Source organism: Bemisia tabaci, chromosome 5, assembly GCF_918797505.1.
Source record: "Bemisia tabaci chromosome 5, PGI_BMITA_v3".
Lineage (NCBI taxonomy): Eukaryota > Metazoa > Arthropoda > Insecta > Hemiptera > Aleyrodidae > Bemisia > Bemisia tabaci.
The window spans coordinates 30,710,920-30,736,523 of NC_092797.1; the positions used below are offsets into that span (position 1 = coordinate 30,710,920).

The 25,604-nt window shown below is 34.1% G+C and overlaps 1 protein-coding gene across 1 annotated transcript in view; it reads right to left on the reverse strand.

Moving 5' to 3' along the window:
- Positions 1-618: 618 nt before the first annotated feature.
- Gprk1 (G protein-coupled receptor kinase 1) overlaps positions 619-25,604 on the reverse strand; it is a 91,887-nt gene continuing 66,901 nt past the window's right edge. The window contains exons 4-16 of the mRNA XM_019051983.2: positions 25,330-25,431; positions 20,967-21,041; positions 20,485-20,546; positions 19,975-20,026; positions 18,767-18,958; positions 18,055-18,220; positions 17,078-17,219; positions 16,484-16,658; positions 15,598-15,698; positions 14,988-15,150; positions 13,897-14,065; positions 12,873-13,117; positions 619-11,959 (exon numbers count right to left, since the gene is read on the reverse strand). Coding sequence (XP_018907528.1) covers positions 11,807-11,959; positions 12,873-13,117; positions 13,897-14,065; positions 14,988-15,150; positions 15,598-15,698; positions 16,484-16,658; positions 17,078-17,219; positions 18,055-18,220; positions 18,767-18,958; positions 19,975-20,026; positions 20,485-20,546; positions 20,967-21,041; positions 25,330-25,431 — 1,797 coding nt within the window. The 3' untranslated portion in view covers positions 619-11,806. The remainder of the gene's footprint in view (positions 11,960-12,872; positions 13,118-13,896; positions 14,066-14,987; positions 15,151-15,597; positions 15,699-16,483; positions 16,659-17,077; positions 17,220-18,054; positions 18,221-18,766; positions 18,959-19,974; positions 20,027-20,484; positions 20,547-20,966; positions 21,042-25,329; positions 25,432-25,604) is intronic.

The following is a 25,604-nucleotide window of genomic DNA, read 5'->3' on the forward strand; positions in this document are numbered from 1 at the left end:
TTACTCACTGAGCGAATTTCAGGGAAACGTCTAGATGCAACTGTTCGAGCTCCACGGATGTCCGTGTTGCATATGCGTAGAATTGAAGGCGTTTTGACTTTTCAGACACTCACCGCTTCACCCTCGGCCGGCGGCGCTGCAGTGGCGGGCAGTGATGCGAGGATCCAAAAGGACGCAACACTTTCAATTCCTTATTCGTAACTACAAAGATATCTCTTGGGCACAAAGAGTTCCTCTACTAATCAAGGCGGGTGTCTTGATCGCGGGCTTTTTTTTGGAGGGGGGGAGGAGGGAGACAAAAAAAATCCCCAAACCGTTACACTATCGACGGAGACTTTTTTTGGGAACTCAGAGGGTCATAGGGACTCACTTTGCCAAAAATCAGCTTGTTATTAATTTTTCCCCTGAACTTTCATATAATTCCTGCACTATTTAGCCAAATTGAATAATGCAGTTGTAAGTTCATAGCTTTCATAAATTTCGTACATTATAACAATGTTACAATTTGCCAATGTCTCAAACAGCTAAGGTAGAGTCGAAATAATGAACTGGAAGGATAGAGAGGAGAAACTTTGAGATGGGGCTGAAAGGACAAGTGTGGAAAAAAAAAAGAAAAAATTAAAATGTTTATCCTAGCTTTATTACACAACAATGATTATTTACAGTTTCCAGTTTATCTAAATGAAAAAGAATAATGAGTGTGAATAACATGAACATGTGCAATTATTTACATACACTCACACATGCATACACACAACCATACTTGCATTCAGAAAAGAGCTTCAATAAAAGTATCAAATTTGTATAAAGTTCAAATGGATACTGACAAAAAAAAGGGAAAGATGTCTCTTCGAAATCTGCCATCTAATATTAATAAGAGTAAAAAGGATCCAGAAAGGAGTGAGATGAAGAGAGAGTGAGTAGAGAGCCAAAATATAATGCAAAGTACTTAAATTGATAATTTAGAAAGAGAAGGAACTTTTTTGGTAGAAAAAAAACTGAATGAGTCTTGGTATCTCGGTTTCAAAGCTTTAATGCAGTTCCTGTGCTTTTCATTAAAAATTTACACAAGAACTAAATAAAACCTGATTGCTCATTTTCCAAAATATTGTGCGATGATGATATTATGAATAAATTTGAAACATAGATTGGAACATTTTTGGGACCTGTGAAAAATAGAGAACGGGATCATGTTACAAAAAGTTATATGGATCTGGTAAAGTTGTGGAGAGAAATGGCTTAAAAGTCAACAACTCAAAGGGAAATGGATACAAGAAATTCGACTAAGTTCTAGTTGAGTGATACAATTCCGATAATCTTCCTATAAATACAAATCTCTGCAAGTAAACTTGGTTTCTACAAACAATGAGAGGGAAGTGCGAGTGCATGTAAGAGCATGGGCTAGCTCTTAATTTGGGCTTTCCACAATTTGAAAATGACGGCGTCACAACTGAGTGCACATGTATTACAATCAAAAGTAGGAAAAATGATAAAACAAAAAAGTAGTAAAAAGTAGTAAAAATAAAACATACATTTTGAAAGGTCAGCAAAAATTATAAGTACCTACAGTTATGCCCCGATTGTTTGACGATTTGTGGCAGGGGCTGAGTCAGATATCGAAAAAGTCGGGTACCTAGTCAAAAACCAAACCAAACGGCTCTACTTGTCGCAAAAAAGCACAAGCTTGACCAGTTTTCTATCAAATTTGTGAGACGTGGTCATTAAATTCGAAAAAAAAAACAAAAAACCACATGAAAACTCAATTTTTGCACAAAAAAGCAGTTGTTGTTATGTCTGCCGACCTGATTTTGACCATTGAATGACTGAAGCGTCGGATAATTGATGATCAGATAATCTGGTATTACTGTAGTTCTATGTAGGATAGTAGGGATCATTAAATTTCACATGGGTTATGATGAAAATAACATTCTCATCTTCCTATTAAACAACATTCATAAAAGTGGTTCTGTTAGAACTTGATGAATTTCTAAGAAAAAGGATCATTCCATTCATTAATTAAGAACTTTTAGACTTCAATCTCTTCTATAATAATCTGACCCAGCACCCTTAGTTCTTAGTTCTTAAAATGAAACGATTCTGATCGCTCCAAGTTTTTTTAAGAATTATGCATGACAGGCCTTGGAGATGGAATTATACCGTAGTGTTCCAGTAGTAATGATGCTACTAACTCATCTCAAACCTACTTTTTAAGTATTTATAATGGCTGCGTTGGACAGAATAATTTTTTCAAGCCTCAATGTTTCTCAAAGTGAAAAAAAAAACCTTTCATTTTAAAAAAACGAAGTGCTTGATGATAAAATGTTTTGACAAACAACAGTGATGATCCTCGAATAAATAATTTTAAAAACATTACACAATTAGTAGTAGCTGAACTGTTATCTGAATGTCGAAAAGCAAACGATTAGATCGAAAACTAATTGCAATTAGAGCTGACTCATGCTACTATCCTCAGAGCTATAAAGTGAAATACTTTCCAAGAAATTTTGTTGTTGTGAAGAAAGTAAAAACAAGCCATTACAAATACTATTTGAAGACCTTAAATCAATAACAGGCTAAGTGCCAAATCGAGTTAGACCTCGAATAGCATTCTATGTACCAAGGACAGCAACCTGTGAAGCGGACTGAGTGCCATGACCATGATAGTAGTGTGCAAAGTGCCCCTGTAGGTAGCGATACATGGTATGTGCCGGGCAACCTGTGGGAAATAAATGTTGAAGAACCGAAACTTGACTTTTTGGCACTTAGCCCACTATTGATTGGATGTCTTCATTTATGGAACAACTTTTGAATATTTGATGGTAAACGGGCATAAGTAGAGGAAAATCAGTTTATGTTATTGTTGACTGTATTGTATGCTTGACGAAGAATCCCAAATAGTCATGAGTGATATGATAAGGGAACTGAAAGCATGTTGATCCTATTCCAGCTTGCATGAACGGTTGTTTCCTATAATCTTAGAAGGACAGTGATCAGTGTTGAGCAAGAGTTAGCTCATCCTCATTAATAGAGCAGTGACCCAGCTAATGCAGAGAATTTAGTGTTTTATGAGATTAAGTAAATGTAAAATCATGTAAAATCAATTTGAATCCCATAACTCAGAGGAAAGCCGAGACGTACTTACAGGTACTTTTTTTATGCGAAAGAGAAAAACTGCTTGTTTGAGGAAGAAATTGAAAAATAGCAGGAAAAATTTGCGGGTTTTGATGAAATATGCCCGTACAATCGTAATAGTGATCAAGATTGACTATGTCATGGTTTCATGGTTTATTAATGATTTAAACAGCCTAACTGCATGACATGGTACCTGATTTCCTCTCATGACTTATTCTCTGAAGGGAGAGCTAACCAACTTTCTACCTTGAAAATATGTGGGTATAATTTTTGTCATACATGGAAAATTCACACAAATTTTCAACGCATCATGCTGCTCAGTTATCTCAGTTTAAAAATTAAATTTTGCAGAAAATTAGGCAATTGGTAATAAAGTTGGGCTGATATTTGAGATAGAAAGCCTTCAAACTGATGGTTCTAACTTTGTTGTTGACACTTTGACTCAGCAAGATAGTTTGACTGAGACAATATATATTAAGTTGAAAATCACACCACTTTACTGGTTCCGGCAAAAAGGCAACCATGTGCTTCAAAAATCATTCATGCATGCTATGAATAACTTTTTGAACAAGCTCGAGTCAGCTGTAATATCTGGTTAATACTGAGCAAAAAAAAGCTTCAAAGTTCATGAATTTTAATTTTTGGTCAATGGTGCAAAAGTTCACCAAAAAATGCTTATTCTGAGGTTAGAAGAACATACATTCCAGCATTCTCACACACAATAGCAAATACATTAGGTGCACTTCATAACAGCACCTGAAGTATGAACATTTTTTATACAAACATTCTCGACTGAAAATCAAGAAATAACTGAGGTTTCTGTTAAACTTAATAAAATTACAAGAAAAGCAGTTTACTATACATCAAATATACTATACAGAACTTTTCACTTTTTCCTTAAATGTACATCGACTGATTCATACTTGAACTAGACACTTAAAACTGAAAAAGAAAAATAAGAGGAATTAGGGTCAAATACGACATATTTGGCCTATTGCTTAATACTGAAAGAGAAATCGCTACCTACATTTAGTACATGAGTAATCCATCAAATTTACTTTTATTTCCAATGTTTTCATCATTCAAGACTTTTCATGAAATTTGACTAATTTAAGTAATTTACAATTTGATTGTCGTTGAAACAATTTAAAATAAGAGGCAAGATAGTGAAACAATATCTTTTTCACAAACTTCAAAAGAAGATACGTTTGACTCGAAGCACAAGTAAAGAAACAGAATTGGTTCATCACACTGAGCAGAGGGATCCAACACATTACGTATGGCATTGCAAAATTGTCTTTTCTTGGAAAACCTGTTATTCAATGAATGTAAGGCACTTACCATCTACCTCAGTTAGTTAATGCAGTTAAGTAAGTAATTTGCAGAATAAGCAGAATGACCATGGATGGTGAAAGTCTGGATCTTCATGTCTTCCGACTTAAAAAGACTGAAGCATGAAGACTGAGCAAAATGGATCGTTCAGTACATCATTGAAAACTGTGGTCTAATTAATTTAATAAAAAAAAATTAATTGTCAAATAATGTTCAGTGGAGAGAAGAAAAAAGATGAGATAAGTCCGTTGTTATTGCCATAATAAGCTTACAATTAGACATTCATTGAAAACTAGGCTTTCATTGCTTCCCACTAATTTCAACAGATTTGTAACTGGAAAGCAAGAATTCAAAAATGTTTCTTTTTGCACAAAAAGAGAGCAGAGCTATCAAAATTTTACACAGATAAGTAAGTACATAATCATTTCAAGGTGAAAGAGCTTCAACATTTCTCATAGTTAGAAGTTGCAGAAAAGGGATACTGAATAGATCATTTGGACTATATTTTGCAATTAGGAACTACTAATTTTGGCTCACCAACATAAAAACAGCCTCTGATCCACATAGGAAAATTAGTGACACAAATGCCATTTTTGTCAAATGAGCCAAAAATTTTTATTTCCCTACTGCAGAATGGAGTCCATATCATTTTCTGATGAAAGGAGCTTATGCCACAAGATATAATGTGTTAACTGAATATTGTGACTGTATAGTTTACAAGACAAAAACCTTCCGCAATGACATGAAACACAATGCACGGTTCTATCAACCATAAAAATTATGTAGGTTCAAGCAGATTAGTGAGCCGTCCGGCATTTGATGAGTAAGATAGATTTTTCACACACATGAACCAACAACATTGGTGTATTTGCTACCCTACAAATATTCTCTAAAAAATACGGCCACAATGATAAATAGCCTGCTAATACTTGACACAATTGCACAGACCTTTTACATAATAAGCCGATCAAAGGGGGAATATTTTTACTGGGACTGGTTTTTTACAAGGTTGGAATTCTTCTGGTGTCATACGTTCTCACAGGTAAATCTCTCAGATAAGGCATGAGTGCAAACTTGATTTGTAGCTAAAGGGAAAGTCCACCATTTAAGGAAGTTAGAGGCTTTGAACATTTTGAGAGAGAAACATATTGTACACTTGGCTTGGATTTCATGACATATAAAGCTGACTTAAGGAAAACACTCGGAATGAACTAAATTTCTGGAAATGAACTCGCAACCTAGAGGTACTGAGATATTACCCTATCATACGCAATAATGAAATGTATGTTGAAATGTTGTCTGTTCTTGACATGAATGTGTTACAAAGGTAAAGTAGTCCTCTAAGATTTTAAAAATTTAAAAAAAAATTTCAAATCTGACATAAATTTTTAGTTTTGATATTGTATTGTTCGTTTTGATGGTTAAAATCGATGAAAAATCAAATAACGGCCCTACATAAAACTTATACTTGTTCAGGGTGTACCAAATAGGCGAGACACTTTGATTCCAACCTTGATTCTACTTACTAAACTCAGACCAGCCCCAAAGTAGCACCAAATTACTACACATTACACAATGTGTAAATAAAACAGGAAGATTGAATTTTTGAATTCAGAACTGACACTGAATTGACTAAACTTCTGAAAATCTGTATTTTAGTGGACAAGGACAGCCTGTATAGAGAGAAAATTGAAAAATTTTAAACAGACTATTGATTTGTCATTAGTTTTTCTGTTGAGGCTCAAACAATATGAAATAAGTAAAATAGAAACATGGCAAAGACACTGAAATTAAGAATCATAGATGATGCATTTGTTGCTGAGAGCGTAAGATAAAAACTTTGCGAATGAAGATGCGGCATGAAGCAATTGAAAAATAGCATCTTGGCAGAAGATTGATCAGAAGAATGCCAATTTTCTTTTTTCTCAGTATACACAGCCTCCCTCTTGACAATGACTCATACCTATTTTATCATGTTGAGGAAAACCATTGTATGATTATTAGGATAATGCCAAATTTCTCCCAGTAAAATATTTATTTTTTACGAAAGTTATGAATATTCTCCCTTGAAGTTCCAAGCTCCATTAGATTTAGATTGCAATTAGATTCTCTGTAAAATTAGAAAGAGAATACGTTTCCCCAGAAACCTGTTATTTAAGCAAAGGAATTATGCGGCATCTGAAGGCTCATAAGGTATTCTATCATAGCACGGCAGTACTGGAGGTCCTACCTTTCATCAGATTACCAGATTTTTTCAAATAATGGGAGGTTAAATGCAGAAACTAAAGAAAACTGAATTTTTTTGTAAAATGCTCGACTGATTGCCGAAAAAGTCAGTTTTTTCGGTATACCAAACGTGCCAAAAATGTTGTACCTTGCGATAAGCAAAATGCGGAAAACGTAAAAAATCTTAGGATTGAGAGGAAATTATGAACTCCACGAATAGAAACTGAGGCTTTTAGGTTTGTCAGGTGACAAAAAAATTAGAGGCACCTGAGACAGTGAGGAAGAAACGTAGGATTTCAAACTCCTTTGGATGCCTGTGTTTTGAATTCCTCGCATCCATGGGGTAAACTAGACAAATTATCATTCAATCTACAAACAGAGTCTTATGAAACAAAAGATAAGTAATGGGGCATTTTTCTGAGAAAAACGGTAACTCAGCAGAGAGCAATCTATTTCTTTTATGATCTGAGAGGATACAGAAACAAGAAAAAAGCAACTGAGAGAGTCAGAGGTTATTTTAAGAACCAGACATAAAAATTTTGGCTAAAGTTTTAAACTAAGGCCATCTACGAATATCTGCCACTGAGTGAACAATTAAACAGAGATGACAATAACAAATAATTGAGTAAAACACCCTTGCTAATAAAACAGCAATAAATCACATAAAACAGTTTTAAATTAAATTTAAGGATCAAAGAGGATAAATAAAAAAGTAAAATAAATTAATAAATAAATAAATAAATTAATTAATGTATGTACCTATTCGTTGAAAATTTCTCCACTATTGCAAAATATGAGGTAAAAGCAGTTTAAAAAAGGGTAATATTTGTTTAATTTATTGCATCCATATTATTCCACATCCCAACGAAAAATAAATATTTTTAAACTACATCAACTTAAAAAAAGAGAACAATAAATTTTTCTTATCTTTTCAGAACTTGAGGAAAATTTGCGCACCTGAAATTTTGCACCATCCACTGACTTTTCATAGTTAATTTATACTTCACAAATTAATGGAATCCATTTTCACGTAAGACTGGTCACTCAAGACTTAAACGTTTGATATAAGACATTTTTACTGCAGATTTTTTTTTTTTTTTTTGCAATAAGGAATTACCTGAATTATTTGCATGAAATTGAATTTTGTCAAACTGTTTTTTAGGAATAGCAGCCACTATTGGCAATTTTTTTCCACCTTTTCTTATTGCCTCGGGTTACATGAAAGTTTTTAAATTCACTTTCTGAAACTTTGAGGTTTTTTGAGGCATTTTTAACAAAATTTCCAGTCACAGAAACTTGGAGAAAAAACTCCCTAAAGTCAAAAGAGATTTGAAACGGATCCTTTCCCTCACCTCTAAAGTATGTGACATCAAGGCATCACATGGTACATACGCAAGTTTGCCTTACGTTAAATACATGTAAATAGGGGCTATCTTAAAAATTCCCGAAAAATCGAGTTTTTAATCTAAACTTGATTTATTGGCCTACATGAAAATTTATAGGTGCAAATAATAATTATAAAGCAAATGTTGGTGAAATAACCAAAGTTGTGTTTTTTTCAAGGTGTGCATTGCACAAGATGGATTTATAATTTTCAAGGAAACCTTCAGATCTATTACATTAAAAGCCAACCATCAGAATAGAACATGGAAAAAGCTTTGGATATATTAAAAAGAAAATTGGTGAATGGAAAAATGAATTTGTGTGATTAATAGACTAAAGAGATTAAAAACTTTAAGTTATTTTAGCAGTGGATTAGAAATGAATAAAGTTTTTCAAACAAAACAAAAAAAAACAAAATTCAGAACTAAAGTTAGATTATTCTCTCCCTTGTGCATTAATTAGTAGGAAGCTCTCCCAAATCGATCATACGAAAAAGAAATTATTTGCATTAATAGTTAATACAAAAATCATTATTTATCAACTGTAAAAGAATATATCTTTTTAACTCAGGCCCCTTATTAATGAGGAAACATCTGTTTCAAAGATAGGTTCACTGTTTTTCATAGGTCTTAAAATTTTGCTGATTTAGGAATTAAGAAAATTACAAAATATAGATTACAGATGAGTCTCTGTGACCATCTGAAAAAACCTGAAGATACTGGACGAGAATGGAACTGCAAAAGCGCTTATCTCAGTTTTCTGCGTTACAGACTTCCTGTCATGATTTATTTTCTAACCCTGAATTTTCTAAAACTTTCCCATTTGTCCTCTTTGTATGAGGAGTACTCTATGCAAATTTCAAGTTGTTGGTTCGTACTCCTTGGATAAAATAAAATAAAAGAGGAGATTTTGGAACACAACAAACGAGATAGGCATTTTTGCAATTTCACTATCCAGGATTCTCTTGAACAGCTCTTTACAAACTAAGACAAAAAATAACAATGGTTTTTTCTTGAACAGCTAGACACTTCTTGAACTTTTAAACAGTAATTATGCTTGATTGCTACAAGTAAAATACATTCAAATTGGGCCTATCTATTTAAAATTTTACCTTCCTGTCGTTAAAAGATCACAGTAAAAAAATTAAAGTTCTGATCCTTGCATGGATAATCCAACTTTAGTGACTGATAAAAAAGAATAAGTTCACACAATCAGGAGTAAATGCAGTAATCTTGGTAAAACTAAACAATGATTGGGCCTCTTGCAGATTGAATGAATCTGCAAACTAGGTTTCCCAATTCAGGTTCTCTAATAATTAGGACTATTTTTGGAAGAAACAAGGGGGGATTTTACAAGAAAAATGACATTTTCTATCTATCTGTTAGACGTTTTAGGATATTCTTGAAATTTGTATAAATGACTTATTGAGAATTTGTATAAGTAAGAATTAACCGTCAAAAAATACCTGATGTTGAATGCCACTGGTATTGAAGTTGGAATTTGGAAACTGGATATTTTCTGAATGTTTTCCATTCAAGTGTTTCTGAGAGTCGTTTCAAAAGTTAGTCCCTCTAAATTATTTCTGTACAACAAATAATACAGTTAAAGCAAATCCGGCTTAAAATTAGTATCCTTGGGTTTCCAACAAGCTAAAGTTTTTTAAAATTGGATTTTTGGGTGTTGAAAAATCATAGTTAGTTTGAACGCACTTCTGTACTTTGTGGGTCCAAATTGGAATTGGAGTAAATTTACAGAATTCAGTGCAAGAGAATGCAAACAGCGCCAAGAGGCGAGTTCCATTCATAAAAGACCTGCTCACAATGAACAGCGATCAAGACATACCACTAGTGTCACAAATGACATAACCATCATTGCATCACAACCAAGCTGATTTCACAGTGGCAAAAATGCTTGGTTATCAAATGAGACTATGTAAAAATATAAGGTGACATAATCATTTTTGCATAAAATGCCTTGCATTTAGCTCTTTCATTTGCTACAAATCCCTTTTATTGCATCGGTAATTCCTAATCTCCCAACACAATGATTTAGAACCATTGAGCAAATAGGTGTGCACAAAAAAAAACTGTGATTTCTCATTGCCTAGAGGACAAATTTTAATAATAACTTTAATTCATTAGAAGCTTATCCATCTATAATACTGCTTTTATGGATTTGCCCAAGCTGTGATAGTTGCAAGAAAAAGAAAAAAAAGGTAGAAACTAACTTTTTAGACAACCCTCCTGAATAGAGTAAAAACTTTCTTGTCACAACTAAATCTCTACCAGTTGAAATAAAATGTTCAGCAAGGCTCAGACAGGCTCTTCCATAGATTATGCTAAATTACAATTGAGTAAATTTGTAAAATAAAAGAAAAACTTTCTTTTGAGCTATGAGGTTAGATTGCCAAAATTAATCTAGATGACAGTTTTGAACTTTGGTCAACCTTTCCTCATCATTTCCATCGAAAATGAAGAAGGCAAAATAAAGATTTGACAGGGGTGTTAAACACCAAAGTAAGGGATGCAATTCAAGGCACTTAAAATAGGTATGTTTCAACAATGAAGGGTTGCCAAAAAAGCAACTCTGTCCAATGACACTCATGATTCATCTCTGATGCTATTAAAAACCGTGATTATTTACCAAGAATACCGGATGTAGTTGGCCAAAAGATAGAGAAAAAATTGAGTCAGATGATCTTGTTGATATTTTCATGTCTTACTGGAATTGCTGTGAGATGGACAGTTTCTTCTTCATCTTCTGTTTGTAAATTAGATGCACTTTGTTAATTTATAAGGGCAAATTTGGCCGTTTATGTATTAAAAACTAAAAAATTGGCAAAATTTAAAATGAAAATGAATTGTTTAATCTTCAAATAAACCATTCATTATACACTTTGAGAGAAGATCAGGGGGAAAATTGCAGTGGTGTATGATTATGCAACAAGTTTGACACACGAACAGAGGTAATATGATTCTCATAAACTATTTTTAACGAATAACTAAAACTTAAGGGCAAGAGAGACAAGATATTAACTCCAATTTGGAGCAAATTTGAAAAATTTTCATGTTTGTTGTTATCTGCATGATGTTTTTCTAACATTAAATAAGAGATCTGAAATAAGATGGAAAATTGAGAGCATGACCAACCTGAAAATTCTCTCAAAAATATAGCAAATTCACTATCACAGATGCGACCATCAAATGTGATGATCATTTAAGTTTACTTGTAAAGTAGACAGTATCGTTCAAAACTAAGCTATGAGTTGGTTTGATGAATGAAGAAACACTACAGTAAAAAGTGATTGAGAAGATTAGGTAAAAAAATTTGATTACCGACAACAGAAATGCAGTTAACTAAAATACTGTATGCTCAGAGACAAACTCCTTTGAGGAAAGAATAGATACACGATAAGACGTGCGGCTACTTCCTCAAAAAATTAACAGCTGAAAAATTAAGTAAAGTATAAATCGTAAAAAAGAGAAGGAAAAGCTTATTAGTAATAAAAATAAAAATTATAACCATGATAATGATAATACAAAGAGTTAAAACTTAATACTTAAAATCACAATTATGAAAAAAAAGAGAGGATAAAAAATTTCCTATTAATTATGTGAAATATTTTTTCCTGGGTCGAACATTTCTCAGTTTCGTTATTTTTCAGACTTCTGTAATGCATAGAAGAATGGAAACTAATCATCAAGGAGGGTAGGAGTAACACTTCTAACCTCGCTCAGTTTCCATTGGTTGATCTAGGTGCGATTACTGAATCCAACTCTGTTCCATAAATTTTACCAGCTTTCTTTGCCATATTACCCAAGAGCTCTAACGAACATTTGTGAGCAGATCTAAGAGATAACGCCCATTCTTTTAATCCAATTTCATCCTGAAAATTTAAGATACATAGTTATTATGAATCTAGAGCCACTAAGAAAAACTGAGAGACAAAACAAGACAAAATTTTCTACGACGAAAATGAATTAAACACACAATGCAATCCACAAGAATATCGGAGGGAAGTACTCCAAAGAAAGCATGACTGTCCCAAGCCTCTAAAGTAATGAAGATAAGAGAATGGTCTGTTGCGGAGTATGAGTTAGCCGATCCTGCTTTCCTCTACCTTTATCAGGCCGATAAATTGACCTTTCCATCATTGAAGGGATGCCATCAGCTCATTCATTAACTACCTCATAAATTTTTGAGAAAGTGAGATCCGCAAGCTCATACTCCACAGCTGACAAATCATACAACTCCTTTAGACCTTAGGCTTGTCGTACCCGATAGAAAAATTCATTTTAACAAACCGCCTGCTATTCAGGAAGTCACTATTAGACGATATTTTTGCTAAAAATCCAGCTGAATGCATACATGTCATTGAAAACTCATTGAAAAATGAAGGTAAGGGAATCTGCTTCTGAATACCTCATCCCTGGAAAGAAATTTTTTAGGCAAACATTGCAGCTAGAGATGGTGGAATATTTCCCTGGCTTTCCACAAAAAGAAGCTTTATCTGCATCACCAGTTGATGCAATCATCGGATATTGAATCTAGACTTGATCAATGGTATCTTAAAATAAAAAAAACATTGCTAGTATTGGGATTCTACTGTACAAGAAGAAATTGTCTTTACATTGAAAAAGTTGTTGAACAGAAGGTCATTATATGAAGGTTTTAAAGTAGTTCTTCATTCCTAACTGAATAAGCCGAAATGCTGCGCACAACTACTCAAGTTGATATAAACAACAAGTGTAACTTCAAACCAATACAGTGAAGATGAAAAATGAACTGAAGAGACTTACCGAATTAGTCAGTACAATTTTGGCATCTTTCGTTTTTAAGACTATACATTGCTCATTTTTTACTGTCACTAAGTCTGCTGATACTTCTTCTAATTGATCCATGAAAACTAATTCTGGTTTTAATGACATGGATTCAGGATGGAGTTCTAACCTATTTGGATAAAGTTTTGCGTATCGAGTCTGCCATGCTGAAGCAAAAGGTCCACCTAATTTTTTTATGTATCCATGTAATATGCAATCTGACTCTGTAAATAAACAAACCATAACTCTAATTAGCACAACAGTTGCTATAATGAACCACTCCATAAAACTGCAAGAGTGGTACATTCAGTTTGGTTACATTGTTAAGTTATGTGAATGAAGGAGACAAAGTATGCACAGGGAAAATTCTGAAAAATTCTTACAAGCATTAAAGTACAAATGTAAAAATGAGAAATTATGAATGATAAGACCAACAGCCCTAGAAATTATTGTTGTTTCAGACCTATTAAGAGTGTTGTAACTACATACCATTTCATTATCTCATATTCCTCATACATAATTCTTCAGACAAAAGTTTTTGCTCAAATGTAAGTACAGAAGAACCTCCATTGTCCGACACAATTTTTTTAACACTGAGGCGTTGCATTTCCAGACACGAAATGATTTGTGACATGAGACCCAGTTATTTGGGCACAAAATTAAAAATATGTGCGATTTTTTGCATTTGTTTCATATAAAAAACTCTGTTTCACGTACGGAATAAAATAATGGCCACACTTGTGCTTTTAGGTTACAGAGCTTGAAATGGCAGCATTTTTTCAGTCTTTTCAGGTGGTTTCGATAATCCGAAATTTTCAACCGCTGCATTGTGTTGAATAATCAAGAATCTATCAAGTGTATAATTTCATACTTACTTTTCTTACAAAACGGCTCTGAATAAGTGAATGGTCTGAGTATATAAAAGGGCCTTTCTCGAAATAGTGCGAACATTTACCAACGCATTATACAATTGTAAAAGGAAAAGAAGAGAAGAGAAAAATACCTTTTTCATCAGTATCAAATCTCTGCTTCTGTTTCGCCTTCTTTTTCTGTTCCATTTTGTCTGCTTCTTGATTGATAGCATCAAAAACTGTTTCTGCTATTTCATTCTGCCATCTCTCAGACACCACAAGAGGAAAATTCTTGTACAACTCTTGGTCTGCGTCAGTTAACTAGAAATGAGAAAAAAATAGAATTACATTTATCATCGATACATGGAATATTTCTAGCATAAAATTTGAATAAATGAGATTATGAGGTTTGTTACATGATACTTTGATGATATTAAGTATGAATACATAATATCCTCTCAAAATCTACTATAACTTCCATGGAAGTGGTAGGATGTTGTCGAAGCAGTGCCAGTTAACATTCCAATGGTGAAACTGCAGAAATGTGTATCTCGCTTTGCGGCAATGTAGACTTCCCGTCATACTCTATTTTCTACATGGAAAACTACTGACCCTAATTTCTTGAAAAATGTTAAGATTTTTCTTCCCTATGACATCAATATTGTATGAAAATTTCAAGCCAAGATGCTGACTTAGTCTCCTCTTAAAAGATAAAATACTGCAACCAAGCTATGCATTTATGCAGTTTCACCGTCACTTTGTTTCACACTAATATGAAACCCTTGAAATTTTTAACTGACAGGAAAACACCTATCAGGCTACTTACTGAAACCTGATCGACAAATAACAATGGTAGATAAAAGGGAATAAGTTTTAATAATCGATTGGCAGTTTCTGTTTTAAAAAAAGATTGGATGAACAAAAAAGCTGATTGTGAGTTACAACGCCAAGGTAGATGAAAAGTAAGTACAGTTGTGCGTTGCAATAATTTTTTCGAGGGGGAATTAAAATTAGAATGCTGTTTTCGGAAAAATGTTACTTTGAGTAACGCTAAAACAAGAAACGACTGTATCAAATGAATACATATCTACCTTTTTTTCTGAGTTTAGTTTCATTCCAATTGGTCTGTGGTGAGAAATTTCCAAGAATTTCAGCCTGCCTCTCAATGCCAAATTGAGATTCAAAAATCCTCATTCAAATAGTTCAGTTTCAATTGCATTGACATGAAGTCAGGAGAACTTACCTTGATGCCCTTGGTGTCTTCCTCATCGAAGGATCCAATGTCAAAAGCATCGGCTGCATTCACTTCCCCTCTTGGTGGTATTAGGGGTGGTGTATATTTTTGAACATAAACTTGATGCCAGTCCATACCAGCGAAAAATGCATGCTGCTTGACTTCCTCGGCTCTGAAATATCAAGTCAAAAACTCATCTTCAACAGACTGTTTTGTTGATTCTAGGTTTAGCTTAGGTAAAAAATATTTGGGGAGAAAATCATTGGAGGTTGATGATGCGTGGTTCGCTCATCACAAAAAACAATCAATTACATAATGGGATCTTGGACGTCTAATGAACAGCTGAAAGTCCAAGAAAGTCAGTGAACTCTTAGAGACTGAGAAAAAAGCATCAGGTAGTTTTACGTATAGCAATTTTATTTCACTAGGACTTCTTTCCATGATTAACACTGATTTTCTGAAAGAAAAATTTTAATTTTACTTTGCACCTGGAAATTTTGTTCACTAATAATTTACTGCAGATGATTGAGGCTGAAATCTTCAAAATAAAACTTGGTCATGTTGAATGCAGACCACAGCTCCGTTACAACACAGAAGTGTGGAAGTACTGTGCACTTACCCAGATCCTCGACAGCCTAGTCGTTTATCAATGTCTCTCTGTAAAAGTGATTCTAGGAGATTTCTCAATTCTTTAGAAAAGGAATCAGGCAGTTCGACATTCTAAAGTAAACAAAGAGATATAAAAGAAATATTAATTTGTATAAATTAAAATGGAGGCAGGAACAATTTGAAAACATACAGACAAAAATAAAAGAACGCATTGAAGTTACTAGAAGGAATAAATAAAATCGTGGGGACTTCATCCACTATTGATGTAATAAATCGAAAATTAAAAAGCCAACTTGATGAAATTTAATACTGATTTTCAAGAGCCATCTGTTTGATATGATTGCTGATTTTTATTTTAAATTTATATGATTAAAAACTCAGATAGCAAGAGAGTAAAAACGGAAAAAATGGGTAAGCAAGGCTGAAATTAAAGAAAGAAATAAAGAGAAAAAAAACAGGACATTTTGAGCTATCAAAGTCTACTTTCTAACTGCAAACACAATGAAAATCAGTCAAAAATTTAGTAGGAACCTAGTTCTGGTTATTATCAAAAATCTGCTGAGTCTCAATGAACAAACAATCTAGGGCGACAGAGTGGCCAGCTGCGTATGAATAAAATTTTAAAAAAAGTGGGTAGGCCTTACTCCCATATATTAGCCTGCAAAATACGAACAAACAAAAAATGTTTTAACACAACGCAATGTTCTCTCGTTTTGATGCTAAAATTATTGTGGTCCACATTTATTGAACCGCAGCACCAAATGATTACACTTGATTCTCTCAGAAAAATTGATGGCGTACTAATCAGTCTCTTTACTACGGTAAATGGAGCATCCTTTTTGTAGAACTACACAGAAAAAAAGGCAAAATTTCTTCCGTGGGGAAAAATTCCTTACCATTGTTAGAGTCATACGATCTATTTCATGTTTGTCTTTAGTTTTATGTTGTCTAAAAGGACTGTGCCCTTTTAAAAGTTTGTAAAGCATACAACCGAACGAAAACCAATCTGCACTAGAATCATAAGGTGTATTTTTTGATAAAACTTCTGGTGCCATATAACCATGAGTTCCCCTGAAAAACAAAACATCAAGAAGTTAGTTCAATACATACTATTTTCCATCCATGGAAATATAAAATTATCTTCCACAAATTGAGGAAATTCCTTAAAACTCAAGTTCCTACAAAAATCATGGCATCAATTCATTGAGCAATGGGATGCTCAAATGAAATCCATTAAAATTTAATATTGTACTCGTGAATGAGTCTTATGTTAAATTGGTCAATTTTTCTTTGAAATGTTCCTAAAAAAATTAAATTTATTTTTAGCTGAGTTAATTTAATTTGGTAATAATGGTTATGTATTTTTAAAACGCAATTCTCATTGTTGATCAAAAAGTTCTTACTTTTCAGTTATTTCCTTACAACCATACAAATTTTTCAAGGAAAAAATTTTTTTTAAATAAATGGTATGATTAAGGCGGATAACTTACACACTGGCATGAGGCTTTTTCTTTGAAAAATCACAGGCAAGACCAAGATCTGATATTCTAACATGACCATGTTCATCTAATAAAATATTGGCAGGTTTCAAATCTCTGTAGACGATGTATCTCTTATGCATATGTTCTAAACCTACAAACAGAAAAATATTAAATGAGTTTTTGAAAAATTCAGGTAAAATCGGATGAAACTAGGATCGGTAAAAAACAGTGAGCCACTAATGCAAAAAAGAACGCAGCACTTCTGAAGGAAAGGTGCCGATTTCAGGGAAGAAAGCGATGCTCTGCTTACCTTGATTGGCACGATGAAAGAAAGATAATTGTATACATTGATTAGTGAGTGAAGTATTTAAAATTCCAATGATTTTGGAGCGCGGAACAGCACACATTGTAAAAATGTACATGCTTAGGCTTTCTTCTTGTACAGCATTCTGTCTAAAAAAGTCTTAAAAATTGGAGTGGAGTTCCGTAAAGATCTTGCTTAAAGCAGTAGAATAGTAAATGCTGCATTTCAATCAGCCGCCTGCTTATCCATAAAAATTGGCTTCCATGATTATAATCTTCCCAGTTTTAAAATTGAGGGGCTTACAGGACAAGGCGCATAAGTGCAGTTTTTGCTATTTTAAAAAATGCGTGTTTGAAGTTTCAAAATTACATGGATCCTTATGATGAAGAAAAAGTTCGGACTGACTTTTTGATGCTTAAAAATTGAAATTTGGGAGCGAATTTTTCACAGAGTATATTTCAAGACTAATTTCAGTTGAAATCAATGATAACTCAATTTTTTCAAAAACTGCACTTGTGCGCCATGTCCATCAAGCCGCTCAATTCCTCATTTAAGAACAAAAGAAGTTGATATAATGGCTACACAAATAATGATTAGAGTTTTCAGGACTTAAATGGCTAAGGTAGGATTATCAAATGTGTGGGGCAATGCCAATCTGCATACAAGGAAAATTAGTACCAACCTAAAATTACTTCGGCAGCATAAAACTTCATTTCTTGTTCATTAAACACACCGTGTTGGGATAAATGGTAGTGAAGATCCCCACCATTCATTAAATCAAGAATAAAACATAACTTATCAGGCGTATGAAAAGCATAGGTCATACAGACTATGAATGGACAATCCTCCTGAAAAAGAAAAGAAAGTTTAAAAACTTTAGATGATAACAGGATATCATGATACTTACAAGTTACGCACATTTGTAGAAAGAGGGAGGGAGAGAAAGAGAGAGGGTGTGTGTGATGTGTGTGATACAAATCAAATTACTTGCAAGAAGTGGAAAAACTACAATGGATTGCAGAATTTTTTGTCCCTCACCGGTCAGGTGAGTGAAGCTGGCAGTCAGACGAAAAAATGACTCCAAATTCATTTCAAATTTTAACATTAACAAGATTTAATTGTTGGGGCTATTCATTTTTCTTCTTACTCAGCGGCTCCTCTGGTAAGTTGTCTTTATTTTAGATGAATATATACCAAGTAAAAAATAGAAAGAATGAATCAGCGAACAGCATTTCCAACAGATGTGTGGTTTCATGAAGCTAATTCTAAAGCTCAGAGACAAACTTTAAAAAAACAAAATTACACACGCTGCTACTTAACATATTTCGTGGTAAGAGGGATAGAAATGCAAAAATTAGAAATAAAATTTGATAATTATAAGAGTATAAACTTACGCCTGTGCTGACTAGAGATAACATGATCCTTTCATTTAAAGCAAGAGTTTCACCCTGTTTCATTTTAATCCGTTTCTTATCCAAACATTTCATTGCATACATTTTACCCGTGTCTGCTTTACGGCAACCATAAACTTCACCAAAACCACCTCGGCCAATTATTCGATGAACACTAAAATCATTCATTGTTAACTGAAATCATAAGAACATCATTGATTAGTATGAATACTTGATTAAGAAATTAGACTGTATCAACTTCTAATTAAGTAACAAGCAAAAGGACCTACTGCAGCAGGTTCGTACCAACTGTTTTAAAAAGGAACTGACCATGAATTTGTATGTTTTCATTGACAGTTGGACAAAAAAGCCCTTACGTTATCTAGTCTGAATGCTATTTTATTACTGACCATTTACTCCACTTTTTTTTAGAATTTAATATTCCACACAAATTTGACAAACATCAAGGCTGGTCGAATTCCAGGGACATGACCACTAGCTACAGGTTAACCTGCAGCCCAAAGTGAGTGCAATGATCATAGAAATCTCCAGATGAAGTTTATCTACATTGTCAGAGGCGGCATCAACTCTATCAGTCCACTCTTGGCTTCCTTAGTTTGTATCAACGACTACATAAGGAAAATTCACATGATGAGATTGAATTGGAGATGCATTTGAAAATGAAAAGATGGAGCATGAGATACTTCAAAAAAACCTAGTCATGTCTCGAGCCTAAAAACTAAAAGACACCCATACTTCAGCCAGCACAAATTAAACAAAATCACTTTGTTTATAGACATTCAAACATTGAAATAATTTGTCTTACTGACAATAATTTTACAGAACGATTGGTGAAACATTACTTTCCTGAATTATTATCAATTTAAGTCAATTCCTTGAACCTAAATTACGCAGGGGTTGTGTTTAATCTTTTAAAAAATATTTTTTTTTCATTTTCTTTTGAAAATGAGTTCTTGAAATAAGTTACTTTGTCTTTTAACTATTCACTAATTGTAGATTGATATCTTTAATATTTATGATCATTAAAAAAGAAAATTCGAAAAGACACAATATTTCCTCTAAAAATACAGCAAAAGACTCTGGAAACTATTTCGACTTCCTATCTTAATACCATGATTGGAAGACAGAGGAACATATTTTCCTTCCATTGAAAAATCACTGAATATTGAATTGACCAAGGAGCTACGTACCTGAATATTCAATTCAAGATTTTTCCATTGGCAGAATCGTGTATATTTATCACTGGAAAAATAAACAAAATTTCAGATTAGAAATTTTATAGTTTAAAGACTGAAAAACCTCTCATACGCCATGTTGAATCTGACACTTGATGTGAGTCATTGGCATGGGTGGTCATTAAAAAATATCTCAATAATTTCAAACGTCTACCATTACTTTTGAGCTTTTACCCAATTTTCAAGCCACTTTAAACTCATTAATTTTCTGTTAACTTAATTATTTTTGTGAGACAGATATGAAAACAACACACGATGACTGGGTGGGTACTGACAAGGAAGTATGACAACAACTTCCATAAAACAGTCTAAAAACTGCGAAGCTTTCAAGCACATTTCTTTTTTTATTAAAAAAGAAAACTTGTGGCTAAAAATTTGAATTCTTAGGAGAATTAACTAATAAATTCTGCAATTAAATCTAAATACTTTAAGAGGGAAATGAATAAAGAAATCAGAAATACATACCTTTCTAGAAATTTTTTGAAAGGTTCGCCTCTTAAATGATTATAAATTTCATTAATGTAAGGCTGGAAGAAAAAAAAATAAGATATAGACAATTATAAATAAAAAGAAATTAAAATTAAAACACTTCGATAGAATTCTGAAATATTTAATTAGGCTTTCGAATCTGAGCTAGTTAAGGTGAAGAATTTGGAAATACCATATTGGAGGTTTTCATGGCAATGGAAAAAAATTTAAATCTTTCAAACGGACGAAAAAAAATTAACCAGATAATGTAAAATTCAAGAGCATTTGAGCAATTTCAAAAATATGTTGTATAATTAAAAATTTTCTCAAAGCTTCGATCAAAGTATATTTTGGCGAATTTTCAAAAATTAAGGACTTTCCAAGACGTCTCATTTTCTGATAATGCAAAAGGAGGAGGATAACCAAACTAAATGATGTTTTGAAAAACTTAACTACTAAAACAGAGAAGAGATAATTACCTCGAATAAATTAACTGGTACTTCATTTTTCATTAAAAAACTCTGTACATGAGTGACAGCTTCTTTGGGATAATCCTGGAAGCAGAAAAAATAAATACAAATGAGAAGAAGGATGAAGAAAGAAAAAAATTCAGAGTAAATTAAGATACAATGGTGATGAGTCTTAAACGTGACGAATATTATCAATCCTTATCATAAGAGCATTAATTCTTTAGTTTATCAACACATACCCATTTCTCAAGATTTCATCTGAGTAACAGAATGATTTCACGATGCGTGGATGATTAACAGTGCGGTCGCTGGTCGGCGCAAAAAGCATACTAGCGCCTACAGGACTGTAGGAATACTTCACGCATTGCGCCAAACACAGTGCGAGTGCGGTCGTTGGCCGGCGGCGCGGAAAGTATATTAACGCCTACAAGAGTGCATGAATACTTCACGCATTGCACCAAACACAGTGCGCGCGGTCGCCGCGCCGGTCGGCGTAAACGTACTAGGCCAATTCTGTGAAAACTGTCGAAACTGACCTCTAAAATACTAAAAATTCAACTTGATTATTTTGGAATTGAGGGAGCGATTTTTTTCCTCAGACTTGTCGTTTTTAAGATAACTGCAGATTCCGCGGGAAAAGCGCGATTTCAATCAAAATTCGACTTCCCCAGCCGCAGAGAACTATCACGATATCTCATAAACCGGAAGTTACAAATTAATAAATGTATATCGATTGATTTTATTTCAATTACATAAAAAATGTATTTTTCATGTTCATGCTAGGTTATTGTTAGGCAGGAAAGCCGGAAATGTTATCTTCTACATGCTTCCGTGGTTGCGTTTTTTGGACACACAACAAACACATTTACAGGTTAGAAATTCCCAGAGGAGGGCGGCATTTTACTTGAAAGAACGGTTTTCATTGGCTCCCTGGAGAAATATTGCCACTTGCTGCTGTCTTGCCTAAAACTATACGTCATTATTTGCGCACTGACGGCTTTCTGATATGTCTAGTTTTGATACAATTAAGATGCATTTTGCTGTTTTAGCTATTCCAGTGATTTCATCTAAAACATGGTGTCTTAGTTTTCTTTGCAAAGCTCATTCCCTGATTATTCCCTGATTTGTAGGAGCTCATTCCCCGATGAGAAACCGAAGTTTTCTCCCACTTTTCCGGGATTTTCTTGGGGAAAAGAATATAATTTTCTAGAATTTCAGATATGAATATAGATTTTAATCAATCATACAGCCATTTCTTTGGTGCACATTGAAAATGTTAATAAAAAAATGTTCCTGATGTTGATATTATCGGGTCAATGAAAGAGATTCCTGGTTTCTGGAACAGATTCCCTGATTTTCCCGGTAAATTTTCATTCCCTGATTAATCCCGGTTTTCCCCGGTTTTTAAAAAACTAGACACCATGATCTAAAAGAATTTAGACGAATTTTGAAGGAAACTCGGTTTCGAAAATTTGACACTTACTGCTCTCTTCGCTAGCAGGGCAGATATGCGCAGCTACTTTTCGAGTGGATTCTCATGCGAGTTGGAAGAACTCACGAATGCTGACGTGGAGAGAAAGCAAGATCGCTGAGAATGGCGCGAGTGGGCTGAGGGCGTGCTTCAAGTCGCAGGAAAGGGCGATAAGAGGATCGAGAGAGTCCCGAAAAGAACCCATTGATAATTTACTTGGACTCTCTGTCTCGCGACAGCTGATAGCTTTCGTATTCCCGCCCGATAAAGTCAATAAGTCTTTCAAACTTCCTTAAAATATTGGAATAAATTACGGGAGTAAGTTTTATAACCGAGCGGTGCGGCGCGGCGCGGCGTTAGTTCCCCGAGTTCGAATTCGACGGGATAGAGGACTCATGCTTGAGTGAAATAAAGGGAAGGAAAGAAAAGGAAAAAAACCTCTGCGATGCCAGCAGATTTGGATATTTCAGCGACCCTTCGTGATTTCATTGTATCGACGGCGCGACTCCCAAACCACGTATCTCGTTTGCGGAGTTTAACAATCTCCGCTCCTATTTTATCTTTTTAAGGCTGCAGAACAAATCAAAATCATACTTTGAAATGGACCGCGCCAGGCAGAAAGGAACCAAGCCACATCAGCTACCGCCATTAACAGGGCACTTTAATTTTTTTCATGAAAACGGTGTTGCGGACTTTAGTTTCAATTTCAGTGGATTTTCTGTATAGTGCGAAACAAATTCATTAAAATTTTCAAAGGATTCCGCACTTTTGTAAACAATTAAAATGCCCAGTTACATTTGACAACAACTGATGTGGCTTCGTTCCTTTCTGCTTAACGCAGTCCCATTATGTTCAGAATTTGCTTTGGAACGAGGAGAAAAATCGTGCAAGATTTTAGGAATTTAAGTTGAGTATTCAAACATAATGGTCGTCTAGCAATTTATTATTTATAGAAGCAGAAGAGCGATAATATTTGTAGCCATGATACCTGGGTTTTTCGTTGTTTTTATTTCTATTTCATGCTGCAAAGTACTTTTTGGCTCAGGATTGTATTAATTTAAGATTTTTTACGTAACATTTGTCTAGTTATGTTATACTTATTAGTGTATTCTTTCTGCTTTGATTGTTTGATTGCTTGGTTGATGATAGCCCTGCGAAAAGTGCGGCGGCCGAAAAGTACTTCGCAACATGAAATAGAGAAAAAAAAAACGACAAATAATTAAGGTAGCATAGCTACAAGAGTATCATTCTCCTGATGTTGAGTAGGTCTCAAAATGGAAAATAAAGTATGAAATGAAGTCTGCAACGTCGCAAACCGATATACGTGGTTTGGGAGTTTATGCTTTCCCGCGAGTGTGAGAGGAAAATGTCATAACGAATGTTCGGAAGCGAGATCGCAAAAACCTTCGTTACGAGTATTAATACAGGAGAATACGATCAGTGTATCTGTGACAAAATAATGCAAAATGGACACACAAACGGGACATTCCTTACACGTTTTTTCTTCTCTACTGTTTGGAGACTACGAGGCTGAGGATAATATATTTACACCGTAGATAGGAGGCTGCATATGTATCTTAACGAATTTATTTGTACGTTTGATGAATGGTTTTTAATCATGCGAGAAGAGAGGACTTTCGAATCTCATTTTAAAGTGCTGCGCACTGGAAAAGCTCATTCTCAACTTCAAAGGGTTCAATCGTTCCCGGTTACTCTTTTTCTCACTCTCTTTGTTTCTTCTTTTTCCAGCAACTCATGAATAGAGAGAGTCTTTTGCAACGATATATGATTGTCGTTGCTGTTGAATTTTCCGTAATTGCTAATTGAAAGAATTAGGATAAAGTACTTTTTTTTCGACCCTGAGAGAGGTTGATGTGCGTGATTAAAAAGTCAAAAATTTTTCGATTGCATATTTATGGATAAAGTGTTCGGGACTTTTAGAACTTCCTTTTGGAATAGATTTCACTGAGTTCACTATTATTGCTCTCGACAAATCTCCAGAAAAACCTTAGACTAATGTGACATTCGCGCACTGGAGACGGGATAAAAAATGAGTCATATCAGTGATTGCTCAGCAGTCGTAATTTTGTAAATTTGAGCTTCGTTTTATCCAATTTACTAAAAACTGCACGTGTTGCAAAGGTTTCGGGGAACAATTATCCGACTCGCCGATGACTCCCATTTGGAGCTCTCATTTTCAACGTTGAGCTTCGATATAGATGGATTATACGATTATTACGATTATACGATTATTACGATTATACGATATTACGATTATTACGATCAATGATCATATAAATTTAGTTTAGAGATAAAATTAACGAAATAAATGTGACAGTCAACGAGAAAAGGGACCTCAATCCAAAAAAAACTGAAAACAGAGTTATTCGACTCGGAGCATAGAGTAGCGTTCTATGGGTATTTTGAGACAAAAAAAAAAAAAAAAAAAAAAAAAAAAGTCGAACTAAACTGGATGTACAGGTAGGTAATTTAAAATTTTCAAACAACAAAGTTCCGAGAAAAAGCCACTAGAAGTCTTTATGTGTCATGTTTAGGGCATAAAATTGCCAGATGACGATGCACCTCCTTTGTCACAAGTTTGGCGGCTTACTACTCATTCTTCAGGACTGGGGAGTTTCAAGTCGAAATTTCGAAACTCGATTTCTGGACTAGCTCGAACAAAGCTGCTCCAGTGCAAATTTTGCCTCAGGGTATCGCTTGGCTGATATAAGGGCGTAACTACACTTACAGATGAGCCTTGGGAAGTATTAAGTAACGTGGACGACAGGGTTCATCGTTTAATGTAGTTACGCCATGTCAGGAGGGAAACGAGGGAACTGAGGTTGCCTTTCCTGTGGAAGGTCACAAAAAGATAAATAAACATTTAAAAACAAAACTTACGTGTGAACTGGCTAGTAACTCTTTCATAATATAATTATCATAAATTTCTTTTGCTAATTTCATTCTTTCTTCAACAGTTTCTAATTTTTCATATTGCTTTATCTGAAACAGAAAATGAAACGTGACAATTAGCAAAAAGTCAATCGATTTGCTCATGATCGATGCAAATAAAAGTGCCGAGATACGGCACACACTGAACCGAGTCAATAGGAGAAGTCGGACAAAATCTGGAACATTTGAAAGCTTATATTTTTGAAAATAAAAAACAAAGAAGT